The sequence below is a fragment of the Parus major genome, chromosome 13, assembly GCF_001522545.3.
Source record: "Parus major isolate Abel chromosome 13, Parus_major1.1, whole genome shotgun sequence".
NCBI classification, from domain to species: domain Eukaryota; kingdom Metazoa; phylum Chordata; class Aves; order Passeriformes; family Paridae; genus Parus; species Parus major.
In genome coordinates, this window is record NC_031782.1 from 6,690,754 (window position 1) to 6,706,052 (window position 15,299).

The window sequence follows — 15,299 nt, forward strand, 5'->3', positions numbered from 1 at the left end:
TGGAGGACCAAACAAAGCAGCGTCTGGCCAGCCCTGGCCGCAGCAGAAAGGGTGGGCCGGCGGTCACCGAGGGGAAACCAGCCCTCTGATGTGCCGGAGCATCCCTCGCTGCAGCGAGGGCAGCGAACAGGCACTCCCCTGGGGCCCGGGGAGGCTGCTGACAGCAGAGATCCTGGAGGAGGTCTGCAGGGTGGCCCCGGCTGACCCGCTGCCCCCGGCCGGACATGTGGCTACCTGACACGGGCTAACTTTGGCTCAGGACGGAGCCTCTCGGGGAGGATGGAGCGGGGAGCGAGCGAGGGGGGGCACGGCTAGGGAGAGGAAAGACGGCAGGAGACAGAAATGCAAACATGGCCTGACAGCCGTGGGGCAGGGGGAGGGGAAGAGGAAAAAGCAGGGTAAACCTGGCAGGATGGAGCAGGAAACCGGGCTGGAGCGAGCAGGGCGATGGTGAGATAGTGCTTCCTGCCAAGGGAGAACGGCAGACAGATAAACACTCCCAGACTGACCCCGCTTCGGGATGCTTTGGGATGACGTGGTGGCAGGACCCTGGGGCACAGCAGAGTCCCAAAAACAGGTGAGAGCATGGCCAGGCATTGGGTGTAGCTGTGCTTTGCTGCCCAGGGCAGTTGGCTCGGAAATGCCCTGTTATAAATCCCTCTCTGGAGGCACCAAGGGACAGGGATACACGGGTAACTTTGCTCCTCAGGACAGCCCATCCCTCTTGGAAGTGCCTTCTGCTTTTGAGATGCTCTGTTTCTCTTCCCTGATGGACGCTCAGCTCAGAAGATGAAATGTTGAAGGAGCCCAGAGAGCTTGTGCCTTTTTGCCTCATTACCCATCAGTACAGGTGATAATGGGATACCAGAAAAGAACCAGTTAATTAAAGTTGCTCAGTCATGAGAGGCTAAAGAGACCTGTTGGGGTGCATGCACTGAGGCCAAGCAGCTTTTCGGACTGAGGCCTGTTTGGCCAGAGCCACAGGCACTGGATGTGCAGCTGTGGAGTGCCAGGGGCTGGGGAAGCAGGGTGGACTGCCCAGCCTCAGGGTGCTGCTGCTCTGGCTGTGGCTTCTGCTTGTGCTGTGACCATGCTGCTGTCCTGTAATGTGATGCTTATATCTCTGCCCACCCCATCCCTCTCCCCACTTGGCTGCCAGGTGGGGGGGATGCTTTGGCTGGGGTCTCGCCTGGTTGCAGGTGCTGAGCTGGAGGAGAGCCCTGTTCCTTCAGTCCCCAAATGCCCTGTCTGTTTCGGCACATGTCCTTCCTCCTCACCTGGCATCACTGCAGACTCAGGATGTTTAGGGTACCTCTGAGTCTGGTGCCAAGAGAAAAGCATTTCCACCAGCTCTGGTGGTCCTCTGGTGGTCTCTTCCTCAGCCCTCCTGTTGGTTCCTGCTCAGGAGGCTCCTGCCTCCACACACCAACTTGCCCACAGGTGTTTGGCGCAAAGATGATGTCTCACACTTCTGGTGGGGGACAGGAAGGATCAGACACCCAATAATGATGGTCACCTCTGTGTTTGTATTGACTGAGTTTCTATAATTATTTTTCCTTTCTGTCCCCTGAGAAAGGACACGTGTCCTAATTGAAGCAATGGAACATCTGATGCTTTAGGAAAGTCCTCACAAACTGATGAAGATATAATTCTGCCCCACTTTGATTTGGTGTTGTTTCAGGGCTTTGAAGTCCATGGACAAAAATTCATAGACCAAAGGACTGAGCACTGTCCGCTGTGAGAAGGGGAGAGGTGCTGCCCAAGGCCTGAGTGAGCCCTGGGGTGTGGGCTCAGTTGTGTGGCTGGGACTGTGATGCTGTAGCCCAACACCAGGATCAGAGGGGCTGGTCCTGCACTGAGAAATGCAGCCCCCCTGTTTAACCCTTCTGAAGCAGGTCTGAACTGAGGGTCAACCCTGACTTATGGGACAAGGAAATTCTTCCATGAACCCATAAAAGAAGGAGTATTCTCTGTTTTAACTTGTGCACATGCATAGTTTGGGGGTGATTTTCAGTTTCATATCATTATCTTTTTCTCATTTGTTCATTGCTTGCTCATTAGCCTGTTTCCATCTCTGTTTTCCTCCCAGCTTCACTGTGGGCCTGAGTGGCTGTCACCCTGCCCTGGCAGTCCTTGGGCACAGGCTTCTGGGCAGAATCTACTCTATTTTGGTGTCAGTTCCCACCATGGTTTGGGGCTCACTCTGCCCACTGTGAGACTGGAGAGAAGACACCTGGTGTTTCATCCCTACATCATCTGGAGCCTGACGTTTGTTTCTCTGCCTCATGTGTTATCTCACCTCTCTGCAAAACAAGCCTTCCTCCCTGCTGGAGAGCACTGGGAGGAGGAAGAGGAGGAGCTGACAGCCCTACTTCAAATTTCCCCTGCTGCTCTGCCAGCTGCCTGCTCCTTGTGTGACGTGACACTCACGCTTTGCCGCTCCAACCCACAGTTGGATGCTTGCCCCGTGCATGAGAACAAGTTGCTCTATGGGGGAACTTCAGCCCTGTAGGTGGGAATTTGGCCTGGCTCTGCCTCTGGCACGTGGACTTTCCACATGTCTGTGGGCAACCACAGGTCCTCCAGCACGAGGGCAGTGAGTTATACCAGCACAGGGCAGGTGGGGAATTGTAACTGGAGTCGGGGGGAAATGACACCAGAGGTGCAAGAGTTAGTTCCTGTGGGGCACATGCAGTTTTTCCAGAAAATGCTGCTAATTTAGACAAGTCCAGCCTGGAAAGCAGGAGAATTCTGCAGGAAGAACAAAGCAAGGCTTCTCCTCCCTCTGCCCCAGTGCTAGCTACTGCTGCTCTTTTGAACAGTCCCTCTTGGCCAGCAAGGTACCAGAATTTTACTGTTGTCTGTTCAGGAGCAGAGCTCATATATGCCCACAGTAACTCCTGCAAACAAAATTTTCGTTTTTAGAAAGTGTCCAGATCTTGAGTTCCTGCATTGCTTTGTTGAACAGATGCTCATTGCCTGGGAATTTTTGTCTGAAAACAGCAAAGTAGAGGTGGGGTGACAGCAGGGTCAGGGGAGCTTTGCTGGGGGAAAGGACACTCTTTTTCTCCCTTCCAGCCTATCTTTTGCCCCAGTTCAGCACTGGGGTGGGCAGGCTGGGCTGGGTGTGCAAGGTGCAGGGAGACAGGCGTCACCTGGACCAGCTTTTCTTTGTGCATGTTATCTTGTAGCTCTTGTCACAGAACCCCAAGGTGTGGTGGCAGGAGCGAGAGCTGTGCCGGTTAGCTGGGGACATGTGGTGGCTGTGACCAGAGCGATCCAGCCCAGAGCAGGGAAGGAAGTCAGCGAGAAGGACAGAGTGTGAACAAAATCCCTCTCCGGAAAGGCGCCCTGTTAATCAGTCAGCAGGCCAGCTCAGCAGAGAGGGAGGGAAGGGGAAACAGAGAGGGGCTGAGGTGGTGTGTGGGGGCTTGGGGCAGGATCCGGTGCAGGGCTTCCTGTGAGTGGAAGCAGGCGGAGAGCAGGAGTGTGTCGTACTGTGCCATACCATGCTGTACCTTGCCCCAGACACAGCCTTTGCTCGATTCCCAAAGCCATAGCACGCTCTGGCAGTGCTGACTCCGGCACTGAAGCCACTCTGCAGGGATTTAGCATCTGCAGCCATCGCAAGGCAAATCCAGGCCCTGTACGGGGCTTTCCACATGCCCAAGGGTGGAGAGAAGAGGTCAGGCTGTGAGATGCCCTGGGGTGGATAGCCCTTTCCAGGGTGAACCTGGCTTTCCCATGAGGCAGGGAGAACCCTGGATGCAGGACGCAACTGAGAGCAGCAGTGGTGTCAGGAAGCAGAAAGAGGTAGAGGGACCTGAAAATGAAGCAGCCACCAGCGATAAGGAGAAGGCTCTCAGTGCAGCCTGGCCTGTTTCAGAGCCACGCACTGCAAGATCAAGGCAAGGAAAACTGCTGGGAAACGAGCTCCCCTGGAAATAGACAAGGTGCGACTGGCTGTGTGATCCTGCTTCCTCTCGCCACATCCCATCAATCCCCCTCTGTTTATTTTAATATCCTGCTGCCAACTTGGTTGAAAAAAGCTGCAACCATCTTGAAAAAGCAAAGCCAGAGCTGCTGCATGCCTTTTTAATTACATTAATGCTCTCCCTGTGCAAGGGCACAATTGGGTGTGCGGGAGAAAGCGGGAGCTGCTCAGAGGGCTGAGGAGATAAAGCATCACAGGGGTTGGAGGTGGGGAAGGAGGGACTCAGACGAGAGGAGACACTCCATGCTCTGGAGACATCTCCCTCACACCCTGGGATTTGCCAGAGACACAAACCATCTGTGTGTAGGTTAGCAGAGATTTAATGGCCAAACCCAGCACCAAGTTCAGTGCTGGAGAGAGCAAAATGCACGAGAGAGCCATGGCAGGGCATGCGCTCCCTCGGGGAGGGAAAGGGCAAGGCCAGCAATGGGGTGGATCCATCTGGCAAGCACAGAGTGACAGAGAATTTTTGCAGGGAAAGCTGATGTTTTTTAAGATGATTTTGCAGGCTGGGAATGAGCCTATGCATCACTTTGCCTGTCCTGGATGCCATGGGTGGCTCTGGGCATCGGCACCCCAAAATGTGAGGCCTAATATGGGGCATCAGCGTGAGCAGTGGGTCCCCAGCGTGAGCGAGTGCAGGGAGTCCCCAGAGTTCCCAGCGATCCGGAATGGCCACGAGAGCTGGCCCAGCAGCGCTGCCAGCACCAGGAGTGTCCCCAGCCCCACGCCACGGTGCTTTCGGAGTGAGCAGTGGTTCCTTTTCCTGTTGTACTCACAGAGAGCCATGGACAGGATGCATCTGCAGGAATCCCACAGCCCCAACCTGCACAGATCGTACTTTTCCTTTCTTCCCCTCCACCCCCTGGTGTTGTTTGCTAACAGGTCACCAGGCAGCACGTGAAGAGAGGCAGGGGGATATTTCTGTCACTGTCCTGCTCCCCCCAGCCTCAGTGGTGGGTCACAGCATTAGCCAAGACACTTCTGCCACATTGGCACTTATTTAGTGGTTCAAGCAGAGGGACCATGCCAGTTTTAAGACCTAATTCAGTGCCTGTTGCAGCCAGCCCTGGAGCTGGCTGTGCTGGGGTTTTGGGGATTACTTTTCTGCTTGCTGCCCCAGAGCACGGACAGGATGAGAGGGTTTGCTGTCCCCAGCCAGCCTCGTGCAAGCCATTATCTTCTGCATTTTGGGCTGAGCATTGTGGGGGTGGCTGGCACCCCCAGCTGCTCCCTGGGACGATGGACAGGGAAGCTGTGGCCATCTGGAGAGCAGTGTTTGCACTGGGATAAGCATGTCCGGCATTAATAGGAAACGCAGCTTAGCAGACAGATTCCTTCCCCCGCCTCCTTTTTTTAATAAACCTTGTTACATTTTAAAGGGATTTTACAAAAAATGCGGTCATTTATTTTCACAGCCCCAGGGCACATTTTTTCTGTGTGACATCTGAGGTGCCCTCCTTTGGGGAAGGCGAGGTCGGAGGCACAAGGCGGGGTGTCCTCCATGGTGGCCGAGTGCACACAGCCCCAGGGACCACAGCGACACCGACCCGTGTGTTGAGTGACAAGTGGTGGCTGCTGTTGTTGTTGAGGGAGAAGTGTCTGTAGGACAGGCTGTGGCAGCGGGACACGCACACAGGAGGTGTGCCAGAACTACCCCTGTGTTGACGCTCCTTCATGTGGGCAAGCGGAGGGGAGGCAGGAGATGGCAGGGGGAGATGGCTGTCACCCTGCTGTTGCCATGGGGGCAGCCATGGGGACACCACCTCAGGGCTGCGCGCAGGCGGGAAGGAAGTGGAGAACAATTGGGGAGAACAAGGCCGGCAGCCCAGGCCTGGCAGGGCTGGCGGTGCTGCTCCGCACGTCCCTCACCGCTGTGTCCCCCTCAGCAGCCTCTCCCGGTGGCAAGGGGGCCCTGGATCCCCATGCTATCCTGTGTCTGAGAAACTGGTGGCTATTTGTTGTCTCCTGGATCAGGGCTCCCCATAGAGAAACATTCCTAGAATGATTGGACGATTAATGCTGGAAAAGACTTCCAAGATCATCAAGTCCAGCCATTAACCCACCACCACCGTGTTCACCACTAAATCATGTCCCCAGGTGCCACATGTCTTTTGAACACTTTCAGGGATGGTGGCTCTACCACTACTCTGGGAAGCCTGTTCCAATGCCTGACCACCTGTTCAGTGTAGAAATTTTTCCTAATATCCCATGTTAACCTCCTCTGGCGCAACCCAAGACCATTTCATCTCATCCTGAGGCTCTCAACCTGGAGTCGTTCAGTCACAGCTTTGGAGGAAAGGTGTTACAGCTGCTTGTGAAACACGTGGAAACACCACATGCTTGAGACCTCTCCAACCCTGACAGATCTCTCTGGTACCTGAGTTTGAATGTTACAAGGGAAGGAAACAGGCATACATAGAACACAGTTGCAAAAAACCTCATGTTTTTGTAGAAAGTCAAGCTAGCAGCATATTTTTGCATTCTTTTCTTCCTTAGCATTTAGCACCTACCTGAGTCACAGTCTCACATTCCATAACATTTTTCCCCCTCTCTATTTCTGGTTAGTTTGCTTGTTTTTGCAGTCAACGAGACTGAGACTTCTTTTGAATTATCTCACATCTCCATAAGCTGGAGTTTTAAGATAAAGATCATGAAGTAATGACAGTCAGCAACACTGTGCTGATGAAAAACAACAGTAGTCTCTGAGGGTAACCGGTACTTCAAGATGTTTTGTCCATGAGGAGCTCACTTAGGGTGCGTGTCTGGCATGCCAGAGATGCAAACACACAAAAAGTGGGACTCTCCCTGAAAAAATCTGGAAGAAGAGCATGATAATGTTTAACTGCCTGTCCCTGAGCCTGGATAATTTCACTCCTGGAATGTCTGTCTGGTGGTACAGGGAAGGGGGCTGCTGCAATCCACAAAGGTTGGTCCTAGTCAGGTGACTGTACCTGAGAGTGCGCCACAGGAAAAGGGCATTCCATGAATGCCTCTTGGCTCCAGAGAGCATCTCAGTACACCACATTTGTGGTATTTGGGCATCTCTGATTTGTCCCCCTGATTACAGAAAGCTACACGTGTATGGAAAAATCTGCCAGACTGCCTACAGTTAGCAGAGGGGATCATTTCAGAGCCCTGGTCCAAGCAAGCCCAATATCATTCACCTGGTAAGGAATGGTCACAGCTGAATTTCTCAATTTCTGATCTTCCATTCTTTTTGTAGCCCTCATCCATGTCTATCAGAGCCCAGAGGCTGTCTGGCCCTGGCCCAAGAGCTGAAGATCTGCCCACTGGAGCCAGGAGGGCTGCAGGCAAACCTTTTGTGTCCCACTGAGTCAGCATTAACTACCTTGTAGGAGCAGACCCCAAGGAGATTTTCCCTTCAAAAGCCTTTGTCCCTCTCTGTGGCACCAGGATAGTTGCTGACCACAGCATTAGGCCCAGGCTTGTGCATCATCCCCTCTCCTTTCTCTCCACAGATCTGGTGAGCAGCTATTCTATGACCCCTCCTACTCTGAGCATCACTGAGGAGGAGCACGTGATCAACGCCAAGGACACACTGACCATCACCTGCAGGTAGGCACCAGCAAGTGTGGCTCTGTCTAGACTACTCTTGCCTGGTGAGAGTTGGAGAACCAGGCAAGGAGAACCCACCAGGGACACCTTGGCCGTAGTACTCCTGCAAATTAGTATGTCTGACTACAAATCTTCCACATCTCCCAAGTGTGAATTCATCTAATTAATTGAAAAAGGAGCAAAAGACATCTCAGAGGATTCAGTGATAACCTCTGCTGTAGTCTTTCAGAGAAGAAGAAAAATAGAGAAACATTTTGTGTGATTGGATAGCTTTCTTGTAAGCTCTTCAGGGAAATTGGTCTTCCTGACTCTCCTTGTCTTTCTCTGATGTTGCTTATTCTCATTGGGGCCACTGAGATTGAAGCTCTGCTTTCTAAATCTAGTGGGACATTTGGGGGACACTGAGAAATACCCATGGGAGAAAGCAAGGCTGTACTTAGTGGTGGCTATGAGTGGCATCCAGCTTTTCTAGGGAGGTGAGATTTAATGCTCTCCCTTTCTATATGTGGGTGAAAAGAAGCCACAGCCAGGCCAGGTGAATAACTGTGAGAGGAGCTGGAGAATCTCTGTTTTGTACACTGTGGCTCTGAGGTGGTGTGTCTGAAGTGATCTACACTGGGACACTTGGCTGTGCATGTTTTCTGGACTGCCTCCTGTCCCAGAAAGCATAAAAAAACCACAACAAACAACCCAAAAACATAAACAAGTGGGAGAATTGCCCAAGGTCAATTTTCCTGGAGTTTCCCTTCAGCAGCTGAAAACAGATCCATGCTTGGGATCTGAATGCTGTGTCCAATGGGGATCTAAATTCAGCATGGGCCTCAAATGGGTGTTTCTCAGTGTTATATATAACCACAGAGCAATTACTGCAAACACTTGGCTGGCATTGTGTTCATGTCTTGTCACAAACATATTTAACTTTTCCTGGAACAGATGGCATTGCTTTTCCTTTGTGAACCAGTTCATAACCAAGGGAGAAGGACAGAGGAAAGGTTGTTGATTTTAATTTCTGAACTGATTTCACTTGGTCTGGGAAGCTGACTGGTTGTGGGCTTGTTTTCATCTGGTGACTTGGAAAGCCATCATGTGTGATGAGATGTAGGAAATGTGTGAGTTGGAGGTCTGTCCATGACTGTCCACAGGGGGCTGTGGTCAGCCATAGAGCCACTGTGGGAGCATAGAGGAAGAGAAGGGAGTTCAGGGATTCCAGTGCTCTGCCGTGGTACTTTTCTCCACAGAGGGATGTGGGAACTGACAGTCTTTATTAAAACCTTGGAAGAGGTGAGATGCAGTGAGGATATTCTGAATGAGCTTAGAAGAAAGGCAGACTCTTTCTCAACAGGGGCTCAGAAAGGAATGCAGAAAGCGCTTTCAAGACTGTTGTCTATAGATTGAGCCAAGGTTCAAGGACATACTGAAGTTACAGTTGTGGTAAAAAAAAGTGTCTTCTGCAGCTGTGAAAGACTGAACTGGCCAGCCAGAGAGCACAGGACCATCTGCAAACAGCATTAAAGCCCATCTACCCTCTGCCCATATTGCTCCTTGGCTGCTCCTTGCCTCTGCATCCTGCTGTTCCAGCTGTGCTCCTTGGGGCTGTGCAGTGTCCTTCACACCATGTGCAGATAGATAAGTCTCAGTATCTCCTGCATGGCTCAGAGTGTTCCCCTTTTCCTTCTGAGCTCTCAGTCCTGTGTTTGTCTGTCTTGAGGAGAGAACTTTGACTGTGGGACACTTACTTCATTTGAATGAAGAGTAAATCTTTCCTGGTCCCTGGATCTCTAATTACACCCAGCTGCTTCTCCAACCTCTTCTCTGGACCATGGCCCACCCTGGGAAGACCTGGCTTGTGTTAGTGGGAGCTGAAGGGAAAAACATGTAGACCACCAAGAGAACAGGCAAAGGAGAGGGTGGTGGGGCAGGGTAGGGCAGAAAAAAATACAAAATCAAATCCAGGATCCAGGGATTTCCTGCTGAGCATCGTGTTGGAGGTGACTTCTGTTTGACCCTGGTCTTCCCTTGAGAGCAATGTCCTCTGGCTGCTCTTCGAGCTGCCCTGGAGCCAGGAGTACAGGCTTTCTTAAAGCAGTGCTTCAGCAGAAAGATGAGCTCAAAACCCCCGTGTGAGACTCCCTGGAGACCTTTCAAGCTTCACCCACCGAGCGTGAGAGTCCTGTAGCCAACTGTGCTCTCAGGCTCCCTCGCAGCAGCCTGGATCTCAGACATCCACAGCTCTGCAGCCCTGCTCCACAGCCCACCAAGCCTCATCGGAGACCAGAGACCAGAGGCCATGGGATAAGCAATGCCTCTGGAGCTGGGCATGCTTAACAGATACCCAAAGGCACAACACACACACAAGGAGCCACCAGATGCTGAGGCTCTGCTTTTGCAAATGCCATCACATGCAGTCCTGTTTCCTTGTCACCCAGCACAAGGCACCCTTGAGAGACCCAGACAGAGCAGGGGACCAGTGCAGGAACATTCCCCAAAACAGAGATTGTGCCAGGGCTGGCTGAGAGCCCCAGGAGTGTTTTGATCCAAGCATGTGGCAGAACAGGGGGAAGGGACTGATGCCTAAATGGACAGTGCAGCTTTTATTAGCTCCTATTCTTAGAAGGAAGGAAAGAATATTGTGAATCTCTGCATTCATGCCCTCAGCAGCCTGTGTGGAGGGAAAGCAGAGAGCCTGTGCTGTTCCAGCTCATGAGCATTGGAGCAAATCCCACAGGAGCCAGCTGCACAACAGCAGAAACCCCTGGAGGGATCAGCTTTGTCCTGGCTGTGCCATCCCATCCCATCCCATCCCATCCCATCCCATCCCATCCCATCCCATCCCATCCCATCCCATCCCATCCCATCCCATCCCATCCTGCAGGTGCTGGGCACACAGGTAGGTGTCACAGTATTGTCACAGTACAGCTGGCCTGGACTGGACAAAGTAAATCTGACCATAACACAAATCCAATCCAGCTAGCCTAATTCATGCCTGAACATGTCCCTGGATAAGTTACAGGGGACCCTTAGCCAGCCCCATCCAAGCTGAGATGTAAGAACACCACTGGCCAGGAAGCTGGGCAGGGAGAGAGATCTCAGCCAATAGATATCAAGCCCAGGAGTTTTTGAATTGGGTAAAGTGAGTTCTGAATAATAAACAAGGCTATCTCATGAGCACCTGGAGCACAAGTTGTGGATTTTTCATCTCCTCACCCATGACCAGCATGTTACAGGTGGGGAGCAAACCAAGCAAAAGAAGTGCCAGGATGTCCTTTGCTGCCCAGTGACCTGTTACCAGAGCTGACTCACAGATGTGCAAACCTGTCTGTGGCAGAGAGGAAATATTTGACCCCATAGCCCTCTTGGCTCCTGTGGAGGAAATGAGCACTGTGGCAGGGCTGAAGGAGCCTGAGGACAATGTGAAGCCCCACAACCATTGCTCCAGAGTGGTATCCAGGAACACACACCACCTGCTGCTCTATCCTACATGTTTGTGGCTGCTGTGAACATCCTCCATGGTGCTGAGGGGAATCTGGCTTATCCCAGCTAAGCCACAAAGCCACAACCAGCTTTTCCCATCATACTACACATGGGAGTTTCAAAGAGGATTGAAGAAGAGGGGTGCCAATTGCAACACCTCCCTTGAAGAGCATCTACCCTGAAAAGATTGAGGAAAACAGCTGTGGAGAAGACTACAGTGCATTTTTTTCCAGCTGGCATCAGCAGGCTCCATCGCCAAGAGGCACATTATCACTGAGCTGAAAGAAAACAACTTGGGAATAAATCTTGGAAAGTTGACAGATAGGAGAGAGAGAACTATCCAAAACTTCTACTTGGACCCTTCCCCAAATGCACAGGGTAGATCCACGTGAGCCTGGCCTGCCCTCATTCTTGCCTCCTTCTGGTCCTCTTAACACACCAGTGACACTAACTTGGACTCACAGTAATACCCACACCTTCTGTGTCCTCACCAAGCCTATGGACAGATGAAAGGAAATGAAAGCACATCTGAAAGGAATGCCTGGGTTGAGCTGCCCACAGGCTGGTCAGCATGTCTGTGTGCACTGGCCCATCCATGTTTATATAAACACACATCACTCAACTACTGCTGGCCTTGATGGTTAATGAAACAAGTGGATCTGCTAATGTGTGAAAATCCCAGTAGGTAAACAAACAGAAAGCGGAAACGCTGGAGACTTTTACAATTACCCTCCTCCAAGTGGAGTGCCAAAAATGCCTGGTCTGAAGCTCTCAGCTCTGGGCTGAAAGCAGGGACAGCCCCATGGTCTGTGCCATTGCAGCGGGGCTGTGGACACAGCAGCAGTAGCTATGGCAGAGGCCATCAGGTGTTCCTGGTTTAGTGATCAGTTTTACTGTTTTTTCCATGTGTATGAGTAGGATGGGAAAAACTCAAAATTCAGTTCTTATTTTTATTGAAGTGTTTGTGAGACTGGTACTTGGGAGAAGCTTGCCTGTGCTTCTGCACAAGCTGCCAGAGCTGTACTTACAGCCCTGCCTCAGGCACTGATGGCATTTTTAGTGAAAGGAGAAGTTTGAGCTGGGTAAGAGGGGTTGTGTGGCTGTCCCCAAGGGCTCATTACTGCCTCCAGAGCCCTTGTGCTTGGCAACATAGGAAGAGTGCAGAACTCTCTCCAAACTCATCTGCAGTGAGCTGGAAGGGAGCAAAGTCTGCAGGAAGATATATCAGCTGCTGAAGGCAAACAAAGGGGCAGGTCTTTCCCCCATGCTTGGACAGAAATCCTGTCCTCGTTGTGTCTGAGCCATTGTGCCTTCCAATGGCACCTTATCTCGCTTCCTCCTCGTTGTCCCTTGCTGTCTGGTGATGGTCACAGTCTGGCTTTAAGTCAATGTACTTAAAGGCATCTGCCCACAGACCTGTCCTGGCAGAGGAGCTACGTGTGCCAACATGTCTATTCCCAGCTTGCATAATAGATGAACCCAGTTTCCCCTCATAGAGCCAACGGTGCTGACAAAAGACCATTTTTACCCCACAGCTGTCTCTTACGATGGCTTCTTTTTTTCCCGTTTCTTTTTTTTTTTTGCACGTACTTAAGTGACTTTCAGCTATTTGGCAAACTTTCAAGTGGGGGCTAGGCCTTCCTCTGAAAGGGGCTCTGATTTCACAGAAGGAAACTTCCAGTGTGGAATAAAAGCTTTTTTTGTTTGTAGTAAACAAGTGCGGTTATAACGAGCTACGGTGGCACGTGTGTGCACATGCAAGCTCCCGCTCTGGAGATCCTCAGCTGTATATAAATACACACGTGCACGTTCTGTCTGGGGGTTTCTTGAGTTCCTGGACTTTTCTGTCTGTCTTTGGGCTGCTGCTGAACAGGCTTTGTGGTCAAGCCATCAGAGAGGTATCTGCAGCTCAGTGTCCCTGCAGAGGTGGGAAGGGGCAGCAGCTGGGGTTTTGAGGGGCTGCAGGATGCTGTGCAGAGCATGGGGAACCCCCTCCCACAGCAACGGGGAAGCAAACAGCTGGCAGCTGGCCAGAAGGCAGTCAGCTGAGCCTCCTCTTGTTTTCCCCTTGCTGTCTTTTATCCCTGACTCCCTCCTGCTTTTCTCTTTTTTGCTTTCTTTCCAGTCTGCTCTCCTTCCCCCATTCTTCTTCCCACTCCATTCATCACACAATGAGCCCCAGCCAGCAGCTACGCTGAGCCAAGGGAAATCATCACATACATGTGTTTCCCTAATAGCTCTGGACCCTTTTAATAATGAGAGGGAATAGAAAATAAATGGAACCTTTCCCTCAGGGCCCTGTGTGTTTCACTGTCCTGGCATTCATACCAGTAGGACAGAGCCATGGGACAGAGGGGCCTGCCTGTGAGTGGGCTGATACCTTACAGCTTAGCATGGCCAGAGAGGTGGCCTGGGGAAGGGGATGATGATGATTTGCTTGCCCACCACTTAAGGAATCTGGTTGCCATTTCCTTGTGCCTGTTTTCTCCCTTGAAGGATGGCCATTCCTCCATGCCTCAGCCCCAGACTGGTGTCTGCCTGGGCCACGTGCAGGTGTGCACAGAGTCACAGAGAGCAATAAAACCACTGTGGTCACCATGCTCAGCCCCAAGCTAATGCTGCTTTTTGCCCATGTCTAGAGGCCAGCACCCTTTGGAGTGGTCGTGGCCAGGGGGCAAGGTGGATCCTGCTGGGAAGGAGGAGACTGAGTTGGTGGCCTCAGCAGCCCCCAGCAGCGGCCGGGCAATCCAAGAAGAAGACTGCGAGGGGACCGGCACGAAGCCGTACTGCAAAGTGCTGCTGCTGACAGAGGCACAGGCGAATGACACAGGTTACTACCGCTGCTACTACAAGTACATTGATGCCAAAATCGAGGGCACCACAGCAGTCAGCACCTACGTGTTTGTGAGAGGTAAGAGCTGTTGGTGGTGTGCACCTGCAGGCTGGGGGCCTCGGGGCAGCCAGTGCACCAACATAATATCTGAAAGATTAGCCATCTCAATGTGCCTCCCAGGGCAGAGCATGGCTCCTGCATTCCTGGGGAGGGGACCAAGGGCCAGTTCCCTGGAAGTGCAGGTGACCAATATCCGTCCATAGCAGCAGCGCCTGGGATTCAATTATGTCTCATCCTGGGGGCATCGCTCCAGCTGGGCTGGAATGCAGGAATTCAAGGAGTGAGAGCCTGGCCTCAGAGACGCTCCACCACTAAAAAAAGCATAGGAGTTATCTTTTGGACAGCTGGGGACTCCCTGAGGTGCTGGTGGCCAGGGGTGGTAGTGTTTCATAAAGCTGAGACTGAGAGGATAAGTGGTACAAACACTCCATGTGCAGCCTGTTCCTAGACCTGCTGGCCTGACCTGCTCCACGGTGACAGATCCAGATGCTCCTCTCCACAGTGCACAGGGGCTGCCTGTGCAGGTAGGGTTATGAGGTGCATTTTGGCAGAGGAGGGGATGTTCACCAGGCTTGGGGCTGGAAACAGCTTAGGGAGTGGCTGTGGGGCCAATACTCAGCATCTCTGTGTCCCAGAGGTTCCTCCTCTGTCGTCTCCCCCACTGCTCACAGCAGGCTCCAGCAAGATAAATGAACTCTGTCCCTTGGAAACAGTTGGCTGAGCTATTTCTCTTTCCACCCCCATTTATTAGTTGGTGCAGTTGTCATGAGCCAGGCAGGTCATGACATATAAGATGCATTTTTCAGAAGTCCCAGGGCAAAGCCAATTTTGCCTCTGCAGCTATGCAGAGAAAAATGCAGGGGCAAATCAGAAAAGCTGGGCAGCTGTTAGAGAGGAATTGAAGTCTGTTTGGGCAATTGCTTCCTCTTTCCACGGGCTATGCTGCCCACCCTAAAACAGGACAGAGCGTGCCTGGATTTCAGACATCTGTGAGTTGGACAGGGATGTTCAGACACTCTAGACGGCTGTATCAGGATGGAGGCAGAGAACTTCTTAGATACACTGAAAATGAGTACAACCCCACAAGCTTATATGCAGGGAGTGCTTTTGCAAGAACTGATTTTCTCTGTGATCCAACAAATGGCACTTTGCCCCCTGATCCACCTTCTGTCACCTCCAGCCTCTCTGCAGCTCAGGAACTGCTCTCCTGCTTACCAGAGAGTGCACATGATGTAGGTTAGGGGCAATAAATCCCACATTGTCAGGTGCCCGTGAACGGCGTGTGTGCAACAGATCCTGCTCGTAGCACTGCTGTGCACATGGCTACACAGCACATGTTCATAGTCAGTCCAATCAGGCTGT

The 15,299-nt window shown here is 52.0% G+C and overlaps 1 protein-coding gene across 3 annotated transcripts in view; it reads left to right on the forward strand.

The window, feature by feature from the left end:
- FLT4 (fms related receptor tyrosine kinase 4) overlaps window positions 1-15,299 on the forward strand; it is a 57,588-nt gene that overhangs the window by 13,684 nt on the left and 28,605 nt on the right. For all 3 annotated transcript variants that reach the window (XM_015641990.1, XM_015641991.1, XM_015641992.1), the window contains exons 2-3: window positions 7,477-7,573; window positions 13,684-13,955. In XM_015641990.1, coding sequence (XP_015497476.1) covers window positions 7,477-7,573; window positions 13,684-13,955 — 369 coding nt within the window. The remainder of the gene's footprint in view (window positions 1-7,476; window positions 7,574-13,683; window positions 13,956-15,299) is intronic.